We start from the raw sequence: 26,835 nt of genomic DNA on the forward strand, positions 1-26,835 counted from the left end.
CGCAGTGTGGTGGAAGTATAGGTACTGGGGTATCAAGCTGATGATGGCACCCAGGACAGGTGTGAGGAACTTTGATAGGGCTGACTGTGAGACTACTCGGACTCTGGCGGTTGTTGGTTGGAAGGTGCCAGAGGCCAACAGGTGCAGCACAGCCAGCAGCTTTGTCTGTGGAGGGATGTTGGTTGTTTTTTTTTGTTTTTTTTTGCAGAGTTTTATATAGCGCGAACTAGACCCGAACCGAATCAGGTATCAGAGCGCTTTACATATTTTCCAGTTACGTTACATGAGAACACACTTTCATTTTAGGCACGGGGAGATTAAGTGATTTGCCCAGAATCACAGGAGGTTTTGGCGTCGTTACCGAGACTCAAACCCAGATCCCCAGGTCCGAGGTCGAGCGCCCTAGCCGTTAGGCCAACTCCTGTCCGCTGTGTTGGTACTGTCAGCCTGCGGGCAATGATGGTCAGGATGCGGAGGATGGTTGTCCTTTTGAGCCTGTAGTGGGCAATGACATTCTCTGGTGATAAGTCTCTGAGGCTGGTGCGTTTCCTGAAGGTCCTCTGTCTTTGTCTGCGCTGCCTCTGTGGTGGTCCGGGGAGGTGTGCAGGAGGGGGGGTGGCAGGTCTGGGGGTTTTGGTGGTGGGTGTTGTGGCCCTGTTGGAGCTCCGAGCTGCATGATCAGTAGCTCCATGGCATCTGTTGTTTTTCAGGTGGGGATCTTGCCTGGGCTCCCTTTTCTGGTGCAGGTTGGCATCTGACTTTACACCAGGTCAGAGCAGGTGTTAATTTCCTGCTGCTAATGTGCCTTTTCGCCTGTTTTGTGGTCTTATCTTCGATCTGGCTGGTCGTTGAGAATGTTGCGAAGTGGTGTTGTTGCGACTTTTGCATAGGAATGCCTACTCTGCATCTCATTAGAATTAGTTGCGGGGGTCATCTGTGGAGATGTTTTTTGCGGCTGCTATCGCAGGAAAACTGGTGATATGGGCTGTTAGCTTGTGAATGGGGCGATAAATTTATTGCCACTTTGGCTGCGATAAAGTGCTGAAAACTCAGCAAAAAATCCTTGCGAATATGCCCCAAGGTTTTGACTACAGAATGTTTCAGTATTGCAGATCAGTGTAGCGTCAGTAGATGACCTTTAATAGATTACGGGAAGATCAACCTCACTGCTGCATTTTGCACAATCAGTGGACGATTTACCAGAAAGTGTGGGAGTCCAAGGTACAGAGAATTCCCAGTAGTCAAACCCTGAGGAGATATGGGCATTAACAACAGTTTTGCAGTAAGCAAGTAGAAGAAGTGAAAGGATCTTTTAAGAAACCGTACAATGTGAAAGCATATTGCCACAAACCCAAGAAAATGATAGTTTGTCATCGACTATGATGTCCATATTTCTAGCTCTACTTACCGGGGCGGGCATGGGTCCTAGTTCTGCTAGCCAACATTTGGGAGACAAAAACTGGGAGGACTATCCAAACACCAAGATCTTAGTCTTGGATTCATTCAGTTGAATACAATTTCAGTGCCTCCAGCTAGAGAGCATTTTCATACATTGACAGAAGTTAAACTAGGTAGAAGTAAAATCTTTTGGGATAGAGACAACCATCTGTGTATCATTGGCGTAAGAGAAGATATTGAAACCAACAGACCTGACTAACTATGCTGATGGTGGGATGATGGAAAGAACCCTGAGGTTCTCCAGAGTTTAAAATTGTTAAAACAGATACATCTATGCTATGATTACAGGGCATTTAGCTAATAAAATGGCCTCAAAAATAGCACCTTGTGTCACAAAGTTAGTTAATCATTCTTTATGTACTGGAGAATTTAATGACAATGTAGAGAAATCAACAATGATTCCCTATTAATGAAAAGGGCATCATGGATGCTAATGCACTACATTACACTATGGCCCCATCGCAGGGTTGCAAATTATTATTAAGAAAATAGCTGGTGTCCTACTTAAGGATTTCCTAGACATTTATCATAGACCCATTCATCTTTCAAGATTTAGACCATGCCAGAGTGTTTGTTACTTTTCTAAATGATGGGCTTGCAACGGGCGATGATGGGACTTGCTGGTTTTGTTGGATCTGTGAGCTGTGTTTCACACTGTGGACTTCAACATGAGTCTCCCAAGAGTGCAGTTTGAGGCCACCATGTTAGCCCCAGCAATAAAATAATCCAAATCCTTCCTGATTCGGAATTGTTCAATCATCTCAAGTCATAGTGCGGTTCTTTAGGATTCACCTCCATCTCCTGTTCCATTCATTGTATTTATGAAACCATTGTTTTTAATCATCCAGTTCCAAAGGGTTTGCAATATCACTCCTACAGTGATGAAAAAGCCCTGATGATTATTTTGGCATCTTAAAAAGTGGATTTGAGGATCTTGCCTGCTGGATAAGAAATAGCATTCTGAAATTGAAAGACACAAAAAATCAAATATTAATGAAGGATTCTGACCACAGGATGATGATGGGCAGTGATCTCCCACAGTCTTCATAAACCTAGCAATTTCTAAAAAATAGCAGGGAATTTGTGTTTGCCTAGACTTTCGTTGGAATTTTGAGACTCATTGGGAAGGGGGTTCATTCAGCTCTCTTCTGCTTCGGACAACTTAAGCAAACCTTACCATTTTAGACCCAACACACTGCAAACCAGTTGTGGGCTCATTAATAAACTCAAAACTCGATTATGCCAGTGCTACTTTGATTAGATTAGCTGTAGAACAGATTAGTATGTTGCATTTTGTCTAAAACATGGCAGCTAGGACTGAATAGGCAGGTTCTATAGCAATGTGGCCAGTCTTTAAATTCTCCACTGGCTACCCATGGCCCAAAAAATTACATTTAAACTGGCATATTTGGTTTTCAAATGCCGTAGCAGTACTGCCCCAGTTTATTTAGAAAAAATCTCCTGTGACTTTCATCCACATGGCAGTTCAGATCAGACAGTCAGATGCTGATGAAGATTCCACTTACAAATCTAGACTTGAAAGCGATCAGAGATTTGAGTTATTAGGATTACAAATATGGAACTCTCTGCCAGATAATATTAAAACCAAGACCATGTTATTAGGTTTGTGGGACACAGTCAAGATGTGTAATTTCTAGCTATGTTTTCTGAAGAGACCAGTCTCTTTCATTTCTTTTCTTTTTCTCTTACTTTGATGAGCTATGACTTGTTAATAGATGTGTAGCCAAATAAAAGAAAGGCGCCTAGAGACAATGAATTTTGTATCAGAAGCCGTAAAAATAAAACAACTGAATAAATAAACAACTAGGCTAAAGAAAGGAGAATAACAATTTTAGATTTCTAGCCAAATTCTAAAAAGGTGAGCTATTAGGTCCTTCGAAATGCCTACAGATTTGGGTTGACGATGATATAAACTCACACTTTGCCAACAATGCCTAATAATATGGTTGCTTCTTACCCTCCTATTCAGAAAGCACTTCAGAGCATCGGCTGGGGTATGAAGTGCTATGGAAATGCTACATTGCATTCTTGTCCGCTTATGTTGCGTGTAAAGCCTCATTCGATCACAAAGAGATTTAACACTCATCTTTCCAATCGTAAAAAGCACAAAAGCCTGTGTTTTAAATACAGATAAATAAAAGTACAGCAAGCGGTTGGGTGAAAATTGTTTATGAAGAACGTTTGAGGTAAACTGGAGAAATGAGATATGGTGAGGACTGCTCATATGGAGAAGTTGTGTCTTTCTGTATTTATAAAGACTTTTCCACCCGATTACATGTCACCTACTCATGCTGTAAAACCAGGTGTCCTTGACCAACTCAAGAAGGATAAAAGCTTGAGTCGACCATGTCAGGATTTAAGCCAACATGTGGGATCACAGAAATTGCAGAAAATAAGAAATTAACTCACTCAGCCGTCTTACCAAGTACCAAGTCTCTGTATTACTAAACAAACAGAAGTTTGAGGTGACATCTCCAGGGAAGGAGTGGTGAGTGGTGGTAACAAGTGGTGAGATGCGCTCCTAGATATCACTAAATACCCAGGGACTTGAGGTGGAATTTAGGATGAAGAAGGTGGCTAGTGGAGAGAAGTGATCTTAACTAGAGAAGTGATCTTAACTATCGATGTTCGTAAAGAATATGGTCGAATTGGAGCGGGAATTAAAATCAGTATATAGCCAGGAGTGTTAGCACAGAGATAGGTTCTGTCTATTAATGATGCTACCACAGCATGTGATCAGCCCTTAAGAATGATGTTTGGTGAGAAACCTTCATATTGAAAGAGGTCCTACGAATGGCTGCACAGGAGCTTGTGGTAAAATCTCAGCGAGTTGGGGAATGGACATTGGGCAAAGAGTGTTTCATGGAGATCATCTCCTGCCTGGATGCAGATACAGATTTTGAAGCCTGACTCAGGCACCCAGAGAGCAGGAAGGCGGCAGCTGCTGCCTGCAGCCTCTGCTTCCATTCCATTTCACTGAGGGTGGTGTAAAAAAGATTGAATGCCCTTACAGTGGGCGTTCCCTACTGCACACACACAATGCACTTGAAGAGGATGGCTCCATCCTCTGAGCCCAACTTATTCACAAGGAGGCAGAATGAGATGGAAGAAAACAATTAGCGTGGCACCGTGGCCAGGGCGACTGACGCTGGAATCTCTGGCTCGCGGTTCGATCACCGGCGGCAGGTCAGCCAGCACCGTGTGACTCTGGGCAATAGCTTGCTTAATCTTCCCTACGGCCCACAGCGCCGGGATGCCTTCGGGTAGCTGTTCGCGCCTTACTAATACTGGATTTACATTTACATTTTTACTTACCATATCACCCTTATACCAGGAAACAGTAGGTGCTGGCTCTCCAGAGATGGGTACATCCAGGCGCAGCTTGTTACCGGCCACCACCACAATGGTGTTAGTGTGAGATGTGCCCTGGCAATCCAGATGGATTTTAGGAGGTTCTTGAAGGAGAAAGGAGAATAAAATAATAGAAAAGACAGATTTAGCACGCACATGTCAGAGAGGATGGAGTTACAAATTTATTATGATAACATTAGGAGGCAAATGTGTAGCTAGCCACAGTAACCAGGCTATCAACTGTGAAACCTAGAGACCTTTTACCTGCTCTATTCTAATCTAGTTCTGCAATTGACAATCATGTCAAATAACAGTGCCAGCTTTAGTATTCAGGTCTATCTAAAAACTGACAATTGACATTTTCATGTATCGTTTCTGACACAATGGCACAATGGCATACTTTTCTTAGCATTTCCCATAAATAAGGCCACACAAGTTTATGAACTTGATGTCAGCAAAGCTCTGTTAACGGACATTCCCTGTCTAATTTCATTAAATTATCTATCACAAGAAGCCCGAGTATTGATTATGAAACTATTTCATGGTTGATGATGAATCAGCAAAGGTTTTATCACTCACCATCCCTATAATGGAGGTCCGGGAGTAAATGCAGATGTGTGAGGGGAGCAATGGTTCTCAGCCCTTTTGACCGAAAGCAAGTTTGTTCATTGTGTGCCCTATCATATTGGTCCGTTCATGGCCTACCTTAAAGGTAAGCCAAGGATGGCCTACCTTGGAAAATCAATATGAGCTACTTCATCCTAAATGTCATGACCATTCATAGTGCTACTACTGCATTCATCTATGCCTTTCATTACATCTATGTTCAGTACTGGGGTATGGAAGCGAAATGAGGCCTTCCTCTTGTTGATGACCTCATCTAGTTATTGGTTCTAATCTTTATTTGGTGACCTGTATCCTACAGCTGTGCACATTAACTGAAACTTGTTTGCGACACCCCTTCTAATTTCATCTGCACGTGCCTTGTGATTCTAGCAAGACTGAATATGGACCCTCCGATTTAGATTCACTCAAAGGGAAACAGCTATGATCATTTCAAGAACCTGTGCTATCCAGGCACTTCCTGTGAAGGACCACCAGGAACTAGAACTTTTCTTGCCCCTCTGTTTGGGAAAACCGTACCTTTACGTTTCTATTTAAAGTAGTGAGGTGATAGACATGGAGTGAAGTCTTCGTGAAGGCCTGCGTCATACCTCTCAAGTAACCCTCATTTGGGCAGTGCGCCATCCTCCACATAACCATTGCCACCATCTGAACAAGTGATTTCCTTTTTTGTCTACAACCGGTTTACCCACTTGCAATGCCGACCAATCAGCACCAACCTCATAAACTGGTTCATCTCTATTGACTACAACAGGATTACCCTGCCAGCACTCCTGCATCACCCGGCTAAAATGGCTCACCGCTATGCATATCAAATACATTACCTTCAGAGAACGTGCGGCACCTCCTCCTAAAGTGGTTTATCACGGTCTCCAATTTGGTCACAATCTCTGCACAACCCTTCTAAAATGAACCTGAATACATTTTCTTAATCACTTCTACATCACCCTCTAAAAAATGAATTATCTTCTTAAAATGGTTTCTTTCAGTCGACTTCAATATGATACAGCTCCCTTTCTACCATGATTAACCTTCTTCTACTCTAATGGGATTGTGCTTCCACAACACCTGCGTTATTCTTCTAAAATGGATTATCTTCATTAATTCCAAATGGATCTTTTTTAGCACATCTGTACCATCTTCATCTCTACTGAGCTCAAATATATCAGCCTTCCAACCAACCAGCATTAACCTAACTAAAAGGTTCACCTCCCTTGACTTTAATAATATCCCTTTGCCAGTCACCTTACTTTGCCCTCTCTGGACAGTCAGCTGGATGTGAGGTATGTTGCTGCTACCAGTTAAAGAAAAGCGCCTAGCTCTTCTCCCTTTCATCAGGAATGATGACATTAAAACATTGGGATTACAACCAAGCGCTTTCTCATTCTGCCCGGAATGACATTTTAATGACAACTTTTAAATGTATAAATAAAAAATTAACAAAACTTTCTGAAAGTGCCATACCTTGACGGGGGACGAAGTCAACTTTAATCTCTGTGCAGAAGAAAAAGAAGAGGAGTATGTTAGCATCCCAGGAGGAAGCAACAACCACTGATTTTAATACATAGAAACCCCACTTGTAAGCTCACCCAGGAAGTTGAGTTTGGCAGACAGGTAAAGCGCGAACCCGTCGGGCACGAAAGTGTAGTCGGCCTCGTCCTCTGGCCGGACATCGTCAATCACCAGCTTGTGGATCCTGTGTGGAAGAAAGAGCGGTGTTATGGCCCTGTGCTGCCTGCAACTCTTAGAGGCTATCTCATTGGCAGACCAGGTAGATGTGACAGGATGGGGAAGCTTCCAGCTGGGACACCTCTGCCAGCGTCCAGTTGTGACAGTCCTGCTGGCTCCCAGCTGAGGCAGGGCCACTAGCTTCCAGCTGTGGCAGAGCTGCCAACAGGTTAACTGTGACAAAGATCTCCACTTGCAACTGTGCCAGGGGAGCCAGCCTGCACCTGTGACAGTGTGGCCAGATTCCTGCTGTAACAGGGCTACTGGCCATCAACTATGCTGGGCGTGCCAGCTCCCATGCCAGCCTGTATCTGTGACAAGGAGGAAACATCCATTACAACGCAGTCATTACAATGACCTACCTTTACAACCCAACTCTTACAACGCAACTGCTTTTACATTGCATGCCAATACAATGCATGACTTTACAACACATGTCACTACAACGCATGTCATTACAATGCATACCATTACAACGCATGCTATTACAATGTATTATAAGGTAAATAGTGGAGATTTCTTTAGTATTAGGGTGGGTATGGGTTTTGGGGTTCATGGGAATAGTCATTTTTACCCCTACACTAACCAACACTTTCCCTACTGTTGCACTCACTGGAGTGGGAATAGTAATTTCTACCCCTACGCTATCCAACCCTTACCCTACTGTTGCCCTAAAAGTATTATGCGTTGTAATGGTATGCGTTGTAATGAAATGCTATGTAATGGTAGTATTAAAAAATGCTATGTAATGGCATGCTTTGTAAAATCATGCTATGTAATGGTAGTTGCGATGTAAAGACTGCATTGTAAAAGTAGGCATTGTAATTGCATGCGTTGTAACGTCATATATTCATGACAGGGTGACCAGCTTCCTGCTGTAGCAGGCCTGCCAGCCCTCAGCTATGCTGGGCACCTGTGATAGGGTGGCCAGCTTCATGCTCTAGGAGGGCTGCCGGCCCTCAGCTATGGCAGGTCTGCAGCTCTCAGCGGTAAGAGGCCTGCAGCTTTCCCCAAACAATGAATGTGCAGTACATTAGCAAATGACAAGATATGACTGTTTCAGACTTCCCCGAGTTACTTTTGGTGCAGCAGGAAACCATCAGTGTGAGCTGGCTTTTAACAGTTCACATGCAATGGATCTTCACCAATGAAGCTTTCTCTCAGCAACTAAATTATTGAGACCCCGACAACGAAAGTTTCCCCCAGTCAGTTCATGTACTATGGGACCTTACCAGTGACGTTTTCTCTCCGCTATTAAGTTGTTGCGACCCCAGCAGCGTAAGTTTCCAATCAGTTAATGTACTATGGGATCTTGGACCTTATCAGTGAAGTTTCCCTCTGCTAGTAAGGTATGGAGACCCCAGCAGTGTAAGTTTCCCTTAACCAGTTCCTGTAGTATGGAATCTTAACAGTGACTTTTTCTCTCCGCTATCAAGTTGTTGCGACCCCAGCAGCATACGTTTTTCCCAATCAGGTCATGTACTGTGGGATTTTACCAGTGAAGCTTTCTCTTCACTATTAAGTTTTTGAGACATCAGCAGCATATGTGTCCCCCAAATCAGTTCATGTACTATGGAACCTTACCAGTGAAGCTTTCTCTTCACTATTAAGTTTTTGAAACCCAAGCAGCGTAAGCTTCCCCCAATCAACTCATGTAGTATGGGATCTTAACAGTGAGGTGTTCTCTCCGCTATTAAGTTGTTGCGACCCCAGCAGCGTAAGTTTGCCCCAATCAGTTCATTTAATGTGGGACTTTACCAGTGAAGCTTTCTCTTCACTATTAATTTTTGAGACATCGGCAGCGCAAGTTACCCCCAAATCAGTGATTGTACTATGGGATCTTACCAGTGAAGCTTTCTCTCCACTATTAAGTTGTTGCGACCCCAGCAGCGTAAGCTTCCCCCAATCAGTTCATGTACTACGGGATCTTAACAGTGAGGCTTTCTCACTGCTAATACGTTTTCGAGACCCCAGCAGCATGAGTTTCCCCCAATCAGTTCATGTACTATAGGATCTTAACAGTGAGGCTTTCTCTCAACAATTAAGGTATTGAGACCCTAGCAGTTGCCATAGTCGTAGGTAAGACTAGCTGTTTGGGACGTGTTTATTATGCGGGCAGTCTTGCATAGATCCTGATTATTAGCTAACCAACAGTATGCAGAATCCCAGTTATTTTACATGTCTGTCCTTGTGGAGTTAATCCACACAAACAAGTAATATCTCTCACAAGTGCTGTTTGGTGCTGGATTGATTCTGCGATTTTCTCACAATTTAACTTTGAAACTTTTTAGTTGTGAGTTTGAAACTTGATGAATTTTCACAACCTTTTGTTTTTCTGCAAACAACTTAAACGCCCTGATTTTAACATGAAAGCCCACGTGCAGAACACTTCTCAGACTACTGCTAGTAATCATGGTGGTCACAAGAATTATAGGCAGTTTGTAAAACTTTCCAACGTTGCCCACCTCTCAGTTCAACCAGGACAACTACTTCAAATCGTATTTAAGGATCAAGGCTGAACATTGCCATCAATTTTCAGTAAGTTGGCACAACATCATGCCAGCATTTATAAGAAAGTCTATCTTAAATCAAAGTCTGTCCTTGCCCTGCATTGTGTTGTAGCACTTACATAGCGCTTCATACCCATGTCAGAAGTCATGAAGTACTCTCATTTGCATGAGGACCCTGGATGCCCGTTTTGGACTCCGGATTTGAAGAGGGTATGGGGTGTAGAAGACCTCTATGAGAGGTGCTGGATGAGGTGCGGGAGGTTGGGACATGTGTTCTAAACATGATGCATCTGTCTCGCTGTGGTTAAGCATCAAGCAATGAGGAGTGGAGTGAGAATAGATGATTTGTGTATGCAGATACCTACTTGTTTATTTGCCAATTGTAAACATGGCGAGATCGGGTTTTAGTGCTCTCTGGAATTCAAGTTCGTTGTCAATTACCCTTATGCTCGCCAGTAGAGCATTTCCTTTCTCAGGGCCTGATTACGAGTTTGGCGGTCCTGGAGCATGTCGCCATGCCAGTGCCCTGCTCCAGGACCGCCAAACTATACCACCGGCTTCCTGCCAAGTTAAGAGTAATCTCGTGGTCTGGAGGGCGGTCCATCGGCGTTCCCACGGCGGTGTGGGAATGCCAAAGCCTGTCCCTGCACGGACTGTCAAGTACATGCCATGTATTAAGGGGGGTGACTACACACAGGGGGCATAACATGTGCCCCCGGCATTCACACCATGGTCACGAGGCAAAAGTGGGCCCTGCAGTGGCATCGCCAAGCATACTGCAGCCTCAAGACTGCCGCAAAACCGAAATGGATCTCTGATTTCTGCAAGTTGCGGCGGTCTCAAGGCCGTCCAACCGTCCAACTTGTAATAGGGAGGTCAAACCGCCAGTGCAGCAGTACCCCCATTGCCACCTTGCCTAACGCGGTCCATCGGACCACCGCAGTCATTTTTAGGCCCTCAGTCATAACTGAAATGGAGTGTTTCCTGTACAAGATTTCTTGAAGGGAGGGACAACCAGGAGTGGGATCAGACTACAGATAAGTGGCCTAGCTTAGTTTGGGGGGTATGTACACATTTTCTGCTGAAGGAAGCAGATCTGTGGTTGACAAAATGAGCTGGGCAAATTACTTTGAAGGAGAGCAGATGAAATGCTGCAGATTCATGAGCTCCTTAAACCCGGCTTGATGCATATTGGCAAATTTGGAGAGATTTGTAACCTGGGTTTCATTTTCAATAAGCATAACTGAAGATATACACAGTAGTCGTCAAAGCCATCTCTCTAATGTAGACCAGTGTATCATCAACATAGGTCTTGCACCCAACTGGAAAATCTCTGAATATTTAAATTAGAGAGGCTAAAGAGAGTTTAAATTAGAGCGGCTAATGCCCGTCAAGTGTCACACATCAGGGATAAGGGACTAAGGCAATGTTCACTAACTATGGGTTGCGATCCACTGGTGGATCGCCTGCTGAATTTGGTGGGTCACGAAAGTCCGAGCGGTAAATAAAGATGCCTTTAAATTCTGGGCCTCATTCACAAAGAGCCTCTGCAGTCGTGGCGGAGGCTCCACAGTCACGGAGGAATCTCCGATATGAGAACTACAGTGCAGAGCCTCCATCCCAACTGCAGGGCCTCAGCCATGGCTGCAGAGCCTCCGACCACAGCTGCAGAGCCTCCGACCACAGCTGCAGAGTCTACGTCATGGCTGCAGAGGTTCCGCCACGGCTGCAGAGTCTCCGCCACGGCTGCAGAGGCTCTGCCACAGCTGCAGAGGTTCTGCCACAGCTGCAGTCTCTGCCACGGTTGCAGAGGCTACCACCACAGCTGCAGAGTCTCTGCGACGGCTGCAGAGGCTCCGCCACGGCTGCTGAGGCTCCCACCACAGCTGCAGAGTCTCCGCCACGGCTGCAGAGGCTCCGCCACAGCTTCAGAGTCTCTGCCACGGCTGCAGAGACTCCCACCACAGCTGCAGAATCTCTGCCACGGCTGCAGAGGCCCCGCCACGTCTGCTGAGGCTCCCACCTCAGCTGCAGAGTCTCCGTCACGGCTGCAGAGGCTCCTCCACGGCTGCAGAGTCTCCACCACACCTGCAGAGGCTCCGCCACGGCTGCAGTTGCTCCCACCACAGCTGCAGAGGCTCCGCCACAGCTACTGAGTCTCTGTCATGGCTGCAGAGGCTCCGCAATGGCTGCAGAGGCTCCGCCATGCTGCAGAGGCTCCACCACGCTGCAGAGGCTCTGCCACGCTACAGAGGCTCCACCACGCTGCAGAGGCTCCGTCACGGCTGCAGAGGCTCCATCACAGATGCATAGATTCTGCCACGGCTGCAGAGGCTCCGCCACGGGTCACAGTGGTCAGTCCCACTCCCTGGTACCACATGGGGCCAATGAGGAGCCTGTTTAGGGTCCTGTGTTCGAATAGTCCTATTTTCTTGTGTACCGAAGATTCTGATTCAATTGAAGCTTGGCCTTCTTCCCCAGGCAAGCACTGTGATTGGTGATGCCGCCATGGAATCTGCCCACCTCCTCCAGAACCGGTGATGGTGCTCTGGGCACTGATGTCAAAGCCATAGTCATGGAAGGTCAGGCTAAGGGCGCACAAGACAAGTACCCGAACTCAAAAGCTAATTCCATGCTGACTTATTACCACCTGAAGGGTAAAAGACCCCGTGCCACAGGGGCTGCAGGGTCCTGTATTGCGCTACTGCTTTCTTCACAAGCACTGAGACCACTAGTCCGCCCTTAAGCAAAAGGAGATAGCACCATCAGAATCTACACCTTAATCTACTAGGTGACCACAGCAGCAAAGAGTGGAGTGTTCTCAAACAAGATATGCACAAACAGGGTCTTGTAACAAATTAATCAGTTGGCTTAAGGTTAAGACTGGTAATAGTTATGTCATCAGTAGAGACACGTGACAAAGTTTAGAACACAGAGGGCCAGATGTACAACCCTTTTTTGCGGCCGCAAACGGGAGATCCTCCCGTTTGCGGCCGCAAAAAAGGGTAATAGCATGTACAAATGCTATTTTGCGAGTCACTGACTCGCAAAATAGCATTTGCGACTCTCGCAATTAGGAAGGGGTGTCCCTTCCTAATTGCATATCAACATGCTATGTACTAATGTTTCGCGGCCGCAAAACACTCGCTGTTTACCACCTACTTCAATTAGGTGGTAAACCACTTGCAAAGGGGAAGGGGTCCCCAGGGGACCTCTTTCCCTTTATGAGTGTGTGTGGGAAAATACTTTTTAAGAGCAGGCAGTGGTCCCAGAGACCACTGCCTGCCCTTAAAAAAATGAAACTGAAAAGTTTAATTTTTCTTTTTTAAATGCAGCCCGTTTTCCTTTAATGAAAATGGGCTGTATTTAAAAAAAAATGGTTTATTAAAAAAGCAGTCCCAGACATGGTGGTCTGCTGACCCCAGCAGGCCACCATCCCTGGGAGGGCTGACATTCCCAACGAGTCGCAAATTGTGAGGCGCTAAATGAAATCTGGCCCAGAGTCATTAGGGAGAAACGTAGTGTATGACACATTTGGGATAGCACTCTTAGCTCGCAATCTCCCACCACCCTTATCCTTCTGTGTCCTTACCTGCCCTTGTGTGTCATGGTGAAGCGCTTGCTGGGCCTGATCTCCACTCCATTCTTCAGCCACTTCCCAGTTACCTTCTCATCGGACACTTCACACTTGAAGACGGCTTGCTCAGCTGCCTTGACCGTCAGGTCAGCAATGTCTTGGATAACTTCTAGTTGCTTCTCTGTATGGGAGAAAATGGACAAAAACAAATGAGGAAGGAGGAAGCCTAATATTGTATTTTATTTCTCCAATATATTTATTGTTATGTCCTTTACTTGTGTTTCTTTAACTACATTGTGGATCTGTCATATCCGGGGATAGGGAGAGAGTGAATATTAGCTTAATATCACATATCATTGCTGGTGCCTTCAAAGAAACAGTGGTATCAACAGTGCTAGAACATTCTAGCCTCTTGTGCAAAGTGGGTTGATGAAGGAACATGAATTAGGCATAGGCCTTGCCCACTGACCCATGGAGAGTAATATAAATCCATGTACACATTAGGAACAAGAAAGGTCACTGCCTAGGTGTATGTTGATTGAGATCACTTGCACCAACTTGTTATATCTGGTTTTGTTCTGTTTTTATTAATCAATTACTCCTAAATTATTGTACATGGAAAGTAGGAGTCAGCTATGAGTTCCTTCTTCTTGCCAAAGATAAGTGCATTGTAGATGAACCCATTGTACTGCTTGAGTCTTTCTTCTTCTCTTGCCTACTCATATTGGTGTTTGGTCCCTTATTTATGCAACAGAATTGTGCATCTTGCCACCAAGTATCTGGACAGAGATACCTAAAGGGCATTGTTCGAACAAAGCTGCGTTGACCTACGTGTGCCTATTGATCCAAAATAGCACCAGTATGTGTAGCCTCCTGGTCAGATGCAGGAGCTCTTCGAGTTGTGCATTAGCGCCTTGATGAAATGAATACTGTTGAGGTCAGCAATCTTTAGAGCATGCAAAATCTGAGCAAGTGCAAAAAGCTGCATAGTTGACCCAAGGCGCGTGGTAGGCAGGAGAAACAGACCTCACTCACAGGTATCATGCACTTCCCACACGGCCATTATAAAAACTGTCAAGAGACCATAGAGTTCTCCTGTTGGAGCCGAGCAAACAAAACATGAATCTGTTTTCATACTCAGATGTCCACCTACAGATGCCTTTGAACAATACCAGTTTGCTGCACCTGACAACAAAGTGTAATCCTTTGTCCTATGATCAAGTTGGAAACTGAACACAATATGAATGACACCTCCACTGACCCTGACTTAAAACTGATTAAATGTTAGCTGCAATCTCTAAGAACAAAACACCTTAAAAACTTTTTAAAAAATCACTCTTTTGTTTGTTTTTCCAGACTTGCTTTCTCTCTCTGTGTTGTTCTCCATCTATGGTTGCGCTATACAAGTTCCGCTGCATACATACAGCAAAATTTTAATAGTCATTTAGGGTTGTGGCAGAGCATGTGAATCAATATAACTTTGGAGCTTACAAGCTCCACCAATATTGCAGTTTCCCTGCCTCATATAGAGGTGAGAAACTAGGATTTCCCGCAGCGGAGCCACAGCTGGATCTGCCAGTGGAAACTCTTCATCTGGTGCCAATTCACCTCATGGCTGCCAGCTAATTGTGTTTGTGGCCCTGCCCTATAGTGATAGTCACCGTGCCCTAATTAGTGTCGAGCGACCATCACTAGATTCCCCTGCCTGGAATTGTCCTGGCAGTCCCAGCCTGGGGCAGCTCCTCTGCAATGGCGGGAGAGATCAGCCCCACTGGCTCAGAGCCACCTCACCGAAGTAGGACATGAACATGAAATGCAGCTGAGTGAGGGAGAAAATTGAAAGCAGAGTATAAATAAGACGAGGATAAAATAACAAAAAGAAATAAGCAAAAGAAGGGGCTTATGTTATGAGAAAGATAAGACAAGAAAGTTAGTTGGATCAAAAATATTGGAGCTGCTTGTGGAGGAACACCTCACAACACTACACAGGGGTTGACCATATCGACATAAAAGAAGAGATGACACCAGTAACAGATAAAACCCAAACCTCACAATTCCCCACATGAGTTGACATTGTTGCTGTACCTTCCACAATCAGCTCCCCTTCACACTGGCCGCCGTTGGTCATGACCTTGTACAGCCCGGTGTCTTCCTTGGTAGCATCATTGATGATCAGGATGTGTTTCTTCCCATCCTTCTTGAAGCGGTACTTGAAGGTCTCCTCGCGGGTCAGCTCCACCCCGTCTTTCATCCTGTGGGTGCGTAGCGCGTGCGTGGCAGAGGGGGAGGAGGACAACAAGGGCAGAAGGTACAAGACAATGTGAGGGAGTGATCCCATAGGTCTAGTCCATATTGGATACATGGTCTGTAGTAACCAAGCTCCAGAAATATAGAGAGCAGGGGGAAAGGTTACTACAGTAAACTACACTCATTCACACTTTTATCAAAACACTAGTTTTTCATATATCCAGACTTTTACCATAGGAAAAGTGCTGCTTACATTACTGTGCCAGGTCACACTACACAGCATAACACTAATGTTTTGGAGAGTAACCACTAAGCAAATCCAAGCCCAACACAAACTTTCAATCAACTCACTATGGACAACCTCTACCTCAGGCCATCCACTCGTTCATTATAAGCTACGCTTGGGCTTTAATAAGATATCCAACAACATTCTATAGCCATTAACACTAGAGACTATTCTTTCAATCTCAAGCTATATAAGACTTCAAATAAATCAAATAAATGAACAGGCAATTGATTCTCTCACCCAAGTCAAGAATAAAAAGTAATTTCCTTTGGCACATGCACTTATACGCATGAACATCAAAACATCTTCTTTAATCACGCTCAGTTTACTTCCACCAGCTGAAGCAAACCATTTCAAAGCTTAACAAGCTCTCTACTGGCTGCCCATAACCAAACAATGGTCCCTCCACTTCATTGATGCCTTGAAAGGGCGCCCACATAGAGAATGTGCTACAGGGCCACAACAATGGGGGTTAGTGCGATACAGATGTACATAACATAGTAGAAATCTAGGATTACCACACAAACATTGAACTCTGTGGTTTTAACTCTACAGTATTATCATAAATATACTGCCCAAACCTAGAGCGTAACCATAAAACTATTGCAACATATGGAATCAAGTCCACATCACTACAACACGAAGCATGCAATGTATACTGCTTTAGACCTGTCGCTTTACAATAGGAAGGCTGCACTAACCTATGGTCAATTCTGTGTTGTGACATAAACACTGCACTATGCGATATCAACCCTACAGAGAAATACTGCTGTACCTTATCAAATCGACAACATTATTATAAGATTGCAGCACTGTGCAGTGCGCCATATCTGCATTAATAGGTGAATGCTGTAATATACTGTGCAGTTCGACTTACTACTGACTTATCACGCCAAGCACAGTCTCAAAAAGGACTAGAGCTGCACAACTTATCACATGAGCTGTCCACCCTCCTAAGGGACGAGAGCATCACAAATTATCACAGGACCTGTGCCCCCTCCAAACGGTGTAGAGTAGCACAACTTACCACATGGCTTGTGCCCCCTCCTAAAGGACTAGAGCGGCATAACTTACCACAGGACCTGTGCCCCCTTCTAAAGATCTATAGCATCACAAATCATCACAGGACCTGTGCCCCCTCCTGAAGGTGTAGAGCATCACAAATTATCACAGGGTCCGTGCCCCCTCCTAAAGGTGTAGAGTAGCACAACTTACCACAGGACCTGTGCCCCCTCCTGAAGGTGAAGAGTGGCACAACTTACCCCAGGACCTGTACCCCTTCTGAATATCTATAGCATCACACATTATCACCGGACCTGTGCCCCCTTCTAAAGGTGTAGAGCGGCACAGCTTACCACAGGACCTGTGCCCCCTCCCAAAGGTGTAGAGCGGCACAATTTACCACAGGACCTGTGCCCCCTCGCAAAGGTGTAGAGCGGCACAACTTACAACAGGACCTGTGCCCCCTCCCAAAGGTGTAGAGCGCCAAAGCTTACCACAGGACCTGTGCCCCCTCCCAAAGGTGTTGAGAGCCACAGCTTACCACAGGACCTGTGCCCCCTCGCAAAGGTGTAGAGCGCCACAGCTTACCACAGGACCTGTGCCCCCTTCTAAAGGTGTAGAGCGCCACAGCTTACCACATGACCTGTGCACCCTCCCAAAGGTGTAGAGCGCCACAGCTTACCACAGGACCTGTGCCCCCTCGCAAAGGTGTAGAGCGCCACAGCTTACCACAGGACCTGTGCCCCCTTCTAAAGGTGTAGAGCACCACAGCTTACCACATGACCTGTGCCCCCTCCCAAAGGCGTAGAGCGCCACAGCTTACCACAGGACCTGTGCCCCCTCGCAAAGGTGTAGAGAGACACAATGTACCACATGACCTGTACCCCATCCTAGAGGGGTAGAGAGGTACAACTTATCACATGGCCTGTGCCTGCTCCTAGAGGTGTAGAGCGCCACAACTTACCACATGACCTGCGCCCCCTCTTCTGACACTTCCACCTCCAACTCCACCTTGTCTCCCACAAACATCTGCTGGTCCTCCAGGGGCCGTACAATTGTGACCGGGGGTTCTGTGCATGAGAAATGAACAGTGCAACATTAGGATGTGTATGCCAGCACATCTCAACTCCTCAAAGAGCATGGATGACGTCACGGTGTGGGTGTCATGGCGTGATGAACTCTGCATGGATGTGTGTTCCTGAACGCATGAAAAGCCGTGGAGTAACTAGGAGGAAGTTATGGTATGAGAAAATTATCGTGTGAGAATAAAGAAGTTGTGATTGTATGATAATCTAAAATGTTAATATGAGGAATCCATGTTGTGTGTGTGTGTGGTGAGGGAAGCACTGTATGAATGGGATGCAGTTATGTGAGGATGAGGAACTCAGAATATGAGTATGTGGAAGCCATGATGGGAGTACAACACATTCAAGGTTAAAGTATGAGTAAGTCATGGTGTGAGTTTGAGGAGGTCCTGATAAGAGCATATGTCCTGCTGTAGGTATGAGGAAGATCATGATATATAATGAAGTTACTGTGAGACTAAGGAGCTGAGGATGTGTGTATGTGGCAGCCATGATGCGAGTATGACACATTCATAATTACAATATGAGTAAATCATGGTGGTCGCATGAGGACCTCATGGTGAGGACCTTAGGAAGGTTAGATGTGATTCCGGAAATCACAATGTAAGAATGACAAGGTCTTGCTTTGAGTAAGAAGACGTCTCCTTTGCATAGGAGGAAGTCATGCTTTGAATGTGAGGTTGTGTTGTGAGTACAATGCAGTCATGCGTGAAGGGTGAGGAATGCACAATGTGAGTTGAGGAATGAAGATGTCAATTACAGTCGGAGCCTGAGGAATTCACAATCTGGATATGAGGGCATTTGATTGTGAGTATCATCAAGTCACAATTTCTGTAAGAAGTTGTCACAGAGCGAGCATGTGGAGGTCATGCTGGGTGCCTGCGGAATGCATGTTAATGGCAGGAGAAAGTCGGGATGTATGGCAGTAAGATGCCAAATCAGTTGTATATAGGGTGTCTCGCTCTGAAAGGCTAGTTGGGCTGAGGCAGAGTCAACCATAAGTCAGGAGAGTGCCAGGCAAGTACGATGGGGAGGAATCCGTCATCTGTGAAGCTGGTGCTTCCAAAGGGCCAGTGGGATTAGGGAAGGGTTATTTGGAACGTCCACAAGTCGGAGGGCTGGGGCAGATGTGTGCGGGATGAGGAGGGCAGGGAGAGAGCTGGATATATATGAGACTAGCTTCCATGAAAGGCTGGTTGGACGTTGGGGCAGTGGAAGTCAGTCAGAGCTGCAGGGCTGGAGCAGAGTCGGTCATATCTCAGACTATTTCCAGGCCTGTAGGGGTGGAGGCAGAGCTGGGTGGAGGGGAGCCAGTCATGCGACAGTGTTGCTTTGAAACAATGTTGTGTTACAGCTTGTTATATGTAGAGGTGGACAAACCTTGTAAGGCTCGCATGAGATCTGGCTTGGGTCTTCTCACAGGTGGACTGAAGACACTCCAAATAGCCAAGCCAGTCATCCCAGTCACTGTTTTTACCCATCTCTAGCAGTTTTAGAAAACGAAAACTACCAGAGAGAGTACCACATGGTAAATGGAAAATAAAAAGGTGGGTTTCTCCAACCAGGCTGATGTGCAGTTCTGCAAGTGTCTCACTGATCCCTGTAACAGGAGAGCAAGCTTATGGGAAGTTAGAGTCCTCTAATACTTGCTACTAAATGTAATTGCCGGCATTGATTATTATTTATTTATTATTATTATTACTAGTATCTTATTAGGTTCAGGTACTCCTTTGTATCCTTTTTGTTTGTTAAGGGGGGGTGGTGTGTGTAAAAATGAAGTGAGTTTTGTGTTTGCATTTAAAGGAGGGTGGTGTGTTGAGGCTTTGGATTGGGCTCCTGCATTGTTAACATTTGTGTGTATTCTGAGAATATTGGGGAGATTCTACTGTGGGCAGTTTATAGCTGGCAGAGTGCCTTATGCAAAAACTTGTCAGCTCTGGAGCATTCTATATCCTCTCTAACCATGCACTCAATGGCAGAATCCACGCCCGGCCACCAAAATTTGTTTTTTACAACAGACTTGGTACGTCTAATACCGAAATGGCCCTCATGACATAACTGTAGAATCCTATTCCTTAGACTCAAAGGAGTCAGCTCTTAAAATCATACCACCATCATATGATAATTCAGACCGGATCTCCCAAAAGGATTTAACCTTACTTGACAAATTCCTTTTGTTGGGCCACTGGCCCCTTATAAAACATAACAACCTATTGCAATAACATGTCATTCTTACACTCCTTCCCCCATTTCTCCTTCTTAACTTCAGGGCAATCGCCATCGGGCATCAAAGCAACATGACAATCATCCCACTTCTCATCCTCGCATTCTTCAAGTTGAGCTGGTCTACGGGATAACCAAACAGCGACCACGTTATCCTTGCCTGGCATGTAAATAATTTTATAGACAAAATCCTCCATCCGCATAGAAACACGAGCAATCCTGAGAATGTTGAGGGGAGTCTACTGCGGGAAGTTTATTGCTGGCATGGTACCTTATGGATTGTGTTGCCCTAGATCTGTACTTTAGGAAATAAAGAGACTTCTTCCAAAACGGATGGGTGTAATCTCAACATCATGTTTGGTCAAACAGACGATAACGTTGTTCTATATACAACACCATTGACCATATGTACCGTATACATGACCAGTTCACTCATGTGGGAGTCTTGCCAGGGCTTTGGGTGCGGGGAAATGTTCACGTTTAAAACTATTACATTTAACAGATAAAAATGCTGGAAAATAATCCAATTTGCTAGTGAAACAAGTGTTTAGGAAATAACTATTTTTAATCTGAAAGGGTCTTAATGATATATTTACATGATGTCTGCTGTATCAGTTACATTGAGAATCTTTATATGGCAAGACTCCTGCTTTAGTTCTTAGAACCAAGCCAGACCCCTGGCTCAGCTCTGGCTCTGGATCTAATCAGATTATAGAATGACAATGGGACAGTAAGGCCAGGGCACAGCCAGCCATATGTCTGAATAATACTTCTGAAAGTTTTTGTAGGGCTGAGGAAATCAGTCATATGTCAGATTAGTACATCTGAAAGCTAGTAAAGCTGAGGGAGAGTCAGTCATACATCAGACCAGTGCCTCTGCAAGTTTATCAGAGCTGGGCAAGAGTGAATCCCTTGTTAGGTTTCTGAGGGTTTCCAAATCTGAATCTCCACTTTCCCATAGCAACTTTTTTCCCCGAACCCATGCCACTCTCCTCCCTATACCTCCATGGTCAGAGGCTAGACAGTGGTACTGTACGACTGCCCAGTCCTATGCTCATGGCCTGGTAGGGGGCTGCAAGTCTCCATCATGGAGGAGGCAGTGTTATAATCAAAGAAAATTCCATTCTTTACCCTTGACAAAGAGCTGCGTGACGCACTTGTCCTCGCCGATGACGCACTCGTACTCTGCGTCATCAGCCAGGTTGGTTTTGTTGATGGTCAAGATGCGCTTCAGACCCACATTCTCAAAGATGTACCTGGGAAGGAGGCAAAGGTAAGATTATGTGTCAAGACTTCCATTATAAGCAATTTATTTCACCTGATATTGGGAAATGCCAATGGCTGAGGTTGGGATTCTTCAAAATCAGACAAAGAAAAACACTGGATGCATAGTTAAAAAATGTAAATCTCCTACATAAACATCAACTCTGCAGAAAGGGCACGGTCCAACGCAGGTGAACCAGTCTTCCAGTCCACTATCACTCTTAAGGCCTTAGAGTTTGGAGATGGGATACTCCGTAAAGAAACTAGCCAAATGGTCCGCCCACAATATTATACGTGTGTTTTAGCCTATGGTACTTGTGATACACCACGTTTGACAAAGTAGCCAATCTCTGAACAAGTCCATAGTACCAAACACAGCAGAGCAAATGAGACATAAGAAGGTCAAAATTGGAAGGTTCCTCAATTCTGGGAGACCCTATAGATCTTGCTGATATATTTACATGGTTACTGTAGGACCCTAATCAAAACACTTGGAAATAAATTCAAAAAAATGAAAAGTATGGCATCAAACACACCCACTGGTGTCATGCTTCATCATTGGCCATCTTATCATGCCACTGCATTCTCTAGTGGTGGGTCAGCTACACCAATGAGATAATTGAGAGCCAATATGGATGAAGTTTGGGATGGGAAACAGAGATTAAAAATTTCTGAAATCCTCACTAAGAGGATACCTTTATTAAATTGTGAGGGTAACAGGATGATTAAAAGTTTGAGCGATGCCTAGGTGTCGCCATCACTTCACAGGGTGTCCACAGCTTTCTTTAAGAGCAGGGATCCCTATTCTCTAGATGCTTAGATCACACATCATATACTTAAAGCTGGCATACAAACACACTGCACTCATTGATATATGTCTTTTCTCCTGCTAAATGAAGCTACACTTAGTCAGTCGGGAGGAGATTTGATGCTGCATAGGTGAATCTGCAGGGTGCAACCTTTGACGAATGTGTGACTACAAGGCCCTTGTTTACCTCCTCCATGAGGTTTTCCATATTTTAGCATAGGGACCACTTCAAATACACGCTGAATAAGTGTAGCTCCATCCTGTCAACCTCACAGTTTAATAAAGGTAGGCCCTGGAATTTTTAATCTCCGTTTCTTTTGTGTGGATCTCACCCTAACCTTCATTCATATAGGCTCCAATTTACCGAATTGGTGTAGTCGGCCCGCAAGTAGAGAATGCGGTGGCATATTAGGATGGCAGATGATGAAGCATGACACCCGGAGGGAGGCAGTGGCGTAGCTAGACCTTTGGCCGCCTGTGGTGGCCCCTGGGTTTGCTGCCCGTGGTGGCCATATGTAAGAGGATCCTACATTTGACCATACAAAGATATCACCAAGGTCTATAGGGTCTCCCAGGATTAGGGATCCTCACAATTTTGACCTTTTTATGTTTCATTCGCTTTGCTGTGTTTTGTACTATGTAAGGCAAGATGTGAATGCAGGCAGCCCACTTCTCCTCTCAGTCCCATGACCTCCTATGAAGATAGGGTGTCATTTGTTAGGTGTAAGCCCTTAGTACCTTCATTCTGGGCCAACCAATCCCAGGAAGCAGCATAGACTGCAAGCAGTAAACATACTTTCTCCAACGCGTATGGAGAAACTCATAACCTTACCAGATATGGTTACTTATACTGATTCCGCTTCTTCAAATTGGCGTTGACACACAACCTCACCAGACTTTTCAAGACATTGGAGGACGAGGTAAATACTACAGGGCAAACAGTACACTTTACAGGGACGGAATTACAAATGGCTATGAGGAGGACTAGTAAAGAACAGACAGTCTTGAGTACAGGGGCATAACACAGGCCCCCGCAGCCCCTGCGGTGCGGGGGGCCTCAAGCTCCAGGGGGCCCCATCAGCACAGCATTCTGGCTACAGGGCTCCTGATTGAGCCCAGAGGGGGGCCCCCGAGCTGGCTTGCAGGGAGGCCCCCTCAAGGTTCGTTACGCCAGTGCTTGAGTACGTTCCGTGTTAATCCCCTTTCTAACGAAAAACGTGTCGGCTTTGTGGGTAAGAACAATAACAACCAAACAGCAGTATGAAAGAATAAAAAAGACAACTGAGAACATTTCAACATATCTGAAAGGACTTCATACATTTTATATTGGCGTGTGCTAGAGGCTAAGATTATATGTTTACACAATATGTAGGATCCAACTCAGCTCTCCTCGTCATTTCTTTTGATTATCCAGGCCATTGATTAACTCCCAGACCTTGCCTTGGTCCTTTGATTGCGAAGGGTCTTCCATTGTTGTTGTGGTGCAGAGTGGTCATGACACTGCAGGTAGTATGAGGCAAGAGGAGAAGAGCAACGGAGGTGCTAATGGAAAAGGAAGTCTGGTTGGCCATATCACCTCATCAACATCCTCAACATCAGCATAGCTTTAGATGTTCCAAGGCATACCAGGCAGTATGGCTCCCAAGAGCTAGATTTTGTAGGAAAGTCTTCAGCTATCTATATAGGAAATTGTGTAAAGTGACACCGCTAACTTCTTACAGGGCTCTCCAAGTGAAGACTAAACAAAACAGGGGAATAGCTACGAAAAAAGTCATAGGGCTTCTGGCACTCTCCTAGGAAAGGGAATCTCCAAAGATGCTTAACAAGCCCAAACCAAGCCCTACAGAGAACACTTACTTGGCACTTGGACGGATCTCAGTCCCATTCTTAAACCACTTGATTTGCAGGTCCGGGTTGCTAGCTTCAATGAACATTTTGATTTTTTGGCCCTTGTCCACCTGGTAGCAGTCTTCAAGTTTCTTTGAGATAGCTGGAATGGAAATAACAACGCCCATCAGGTAAGGAAAGGAGACTTGATGAGTATAGAAACAACTTACCTTGCAGACATTCCTAGCCTCTCACAGGTAACTTTCTGTGAGTCAAATAAGATTCCCCTGGCTGCAGATTGTATGTTCCAGAAACACCGCGCATGTAGTCGAGCGTCCACTGCTGATACTCAATCAAAGGAGCAAATGCTTTGACAGAAAGACATTGCTACCAGGATGGAGCAGCACTGAATATGCAGAATGTGTGGCTCGCTCGATGATGTGTTTGAGTGACAGGATGACACACATTGCACTCTTGTATGACGCATGCCAGTCCCTGCAGTGCCCTGCGAGCAGTTCCCTGCAGGTGCACAGCTGGGATAGTCATGCTGTCATTTTCACAGTGGGCTGCAATCAAAAGGGCTAATAGTGATTTCAGAGCAGGGTGGGCTGCCATGGCTCAACCAAGCGTCCATGGCCCCTTTCTACGCATGGCCTCTTGCACTCTGGGGCAGGTCTGAACATCTTTGCCAGGGATGATTTTGATTTTCACACAATGCTGCTGCAGTGCCAGGAAAAGGTAATATATTTAGGCATTAAAGCTATCAGGTGTGCATACAATTTCCTATACCCACTCTCTATAGCACTAGGAGATGAGCTCTGTGTCCGAGCAGTACTTTCCAACGTGCAGGATTAAATGAAAACATTAAATATGGAGGCATTTGTGATGGCTAACACTCAAATTCCCAAATGGCTATCATTTGGACTGATCGAAAGTGTGAGTGACATTGTCAACATGGCAGCGGCTGAAGGGAGTGCACCCATTGCCTATTGCTCGTGTGCTGTCTTGAGGGCTGATACAAAATTTGAATGGCACGTTCACTAAGCAATGGCTGAAGGGGATTGACAGAAAGCCCCTTTCTATTTTGTTTATATTATTTACATATTATTTACAAAGGACCTAACAAGACAGTTACAGCTGTTCTTTATGCCAGAGCACAAATGGTGCTACCCAGGGAAATTAAATGTGACGTTCTGGAGAGACCCGAGATAAAATTATTTGTTTGATGCTCCAAATGTATATAGTATGATCTACAGTGTGATCCGCTCCACAGGAAAGCACGGAATAAATACTTTCAGGGACAAGAATGCTGAGACACCAAGGTGGCATGCTTCATCATAGTATTCTGTACCACGCTAGGCTGGCGGTGCAATGCCTAGCGGGCCCTTTAACGGGCGCTCTTTAATTAGGATCTTATCGCTGTCCATTTAAGTGCTCGGGGAAACATCCTTTACAACGAAACTTTTACAACGCAGTGCTTTTACAACGCAGGTTTTACAACGAAAACCATTACAATGCATTGCGCTGGGGGGCGCTCTAGAATAGGGAATAGATTTAATTTACTATCCAACACCTTCCCTAGTGTCCACGGGGACTGGAGTTGGAATAGTAAATTAAACTATTCACTATCCAGCACCCCAAAGCGCTATGCGTTGTTAAGGTTTGCGTTGTAAAAACTGCGTTGTAACAGCATGCGTGGTAAAAGCATGCGTTGTAACGTCATACATCCAAGTGCTCGTGTGTCAGTGATAATAGTGGGTTTAGTGTCAGATAGATTAGATAATTAAAACTGTCTATAGCTCCCCTAGGACTTTAGACCTTTATTTATGGAAACAGTGGATAAATGGCAAGATTAAAAACACAGACGACCAGTTGAGCCTGAGGTATTCTGTGGTCCCTGTCCGATGGTTGACATGTTTAAAGCTCTATTGACTCATATGGTCAAGCGGTGACCTTTTGGTTAAACCCTACTATATACGAAAAGTGCCAAAACCTAAAGCAATGTGATTAATCTGACGCACAAAGTACTATATGTGTCATACCAGATAAGTTATTCCTACTTTTGGTAACTCAAGTGTTTCAAGCAATATATCCCTTTATTTGAGACCTCTCTGGCCCTTTAGACTATGGATGGCTTGGCGCCCATGGACCCAAGTTGCCATTGTGCAATTTTGAGTGACTAGAAGTGTCCTAACCGTGCTCTCCACTCTAGTAAGGGGTATATTGCTTAATATCTGTGTATTCAGAGCTCTACTTTTTGTGTCATTTGTCTCCTTACCAACACTCTTTTTGATCTCCACTCTGGCCTTCTTGAGGCGCTTGAGCATGCCTCGGAGGTCAGTGACTCCATACTGGAAAGCGATTCTCTCATACTCGCTGGGCTTGGCACCCTTCAGCATCTCCCATACGTCTGGTGGAATTCCCTCCATCCCTTCTTCCTCTTTCTTTTTCTCTTTTTCTTCTCTGGAGGGAGAACAAGTAATATGTCATTGTCGCTCTCTGGACATGAACATCTCTACGCCAGCTGCATCAGAAAAACGATGTCAGGGTAGCAGAGAAACTCCTCCCACATTCATTATTTACAGGGTGCAAACAGCTATTCCATTTCCGCAGTTTATGGCATGGTAGTCAATCAGTAACATCCTGAAGAAGTAGGTAAACTTTGAGAATGTACAAAAGTATACCACCAGATGTGGAAATCTACTGGATCTTCTCCCTTTTGCATGAAACATGGACTTCTTGTTCATTAGACTAACCAGCAAACTCCACCCCTTGTATTCATTAGTGACCTCCTTCATCCTGGAAAAAGGAACAAGCAACCGGGA

General features: G+C 45.1%; 1 protein-coding gene across 2 annotated transcripts in view; it reads right to left on the reverse strand.

The window, feature by feature from the left end:
* Positions 1 to 26,835, reverse strand: part of MYBPC2 (myosin binding protein C2) — a 252,762-nt gene that overhangs the window by 75,171 nt on the left and 150,756 nt on the right. For both annotated transcript variants that reach the window (XM_078655074.1, XM_078655075.1), the window contains 9 exons: positions 26,289 to 26,473; positions 24,041 to 24,173; positions 21,244 to 21,368; positions 17,769 to 17,874; positions 15,355 to 15,521; positions 13,285 to 13,450; positions 7,044 to 7,150; positions 6,919 to 6,948; positions 4,795 to 4,934 (listed from right to left, as the gene is read on the reverse strand). In XM_078655074.1, coding sequence (XP_078511200.1) covers positions 4,795 to 4,934; positions 6,919 to 6,948; positions 7,044 to 7,150; positions 13,285 to 13,450; positions 15,355 to 15,521; positions 17,769 to 17,874; positions 21,244 to 21,368; positions 24,041 to 24,173; positions 26,289 to 26,473 — 1,159 coding nt within the window. The remainder of the gene's footprint in view (positions 1 to 4,794; positions 4,935 to 6,918; positions 6,949 to 7,043; positions 7,151 to 13,284; positions 13,451 to 15,354; positions 15,522 to 17,768; positions 17,875 to 21,243; positions 21,369 to 24,040; positions 24,174 to 26,288; positions 26,474 to 26,835) is intronic.

This window comes from Lissotriton helveticus, chromosome 7 (genome assembly GCF_964261635.1).
Source record: "Lissotriton helveticus chromosome 7, aLisHel1.1, whole genome shotgun sequence".
In the NCBI taxonomy this organism is placed as follows: Eukaryota; Metazoa; Chordata; class Amphibia; order Caudata; family Salamandridae; genus Lissotriton; species Lissotriton helveticus.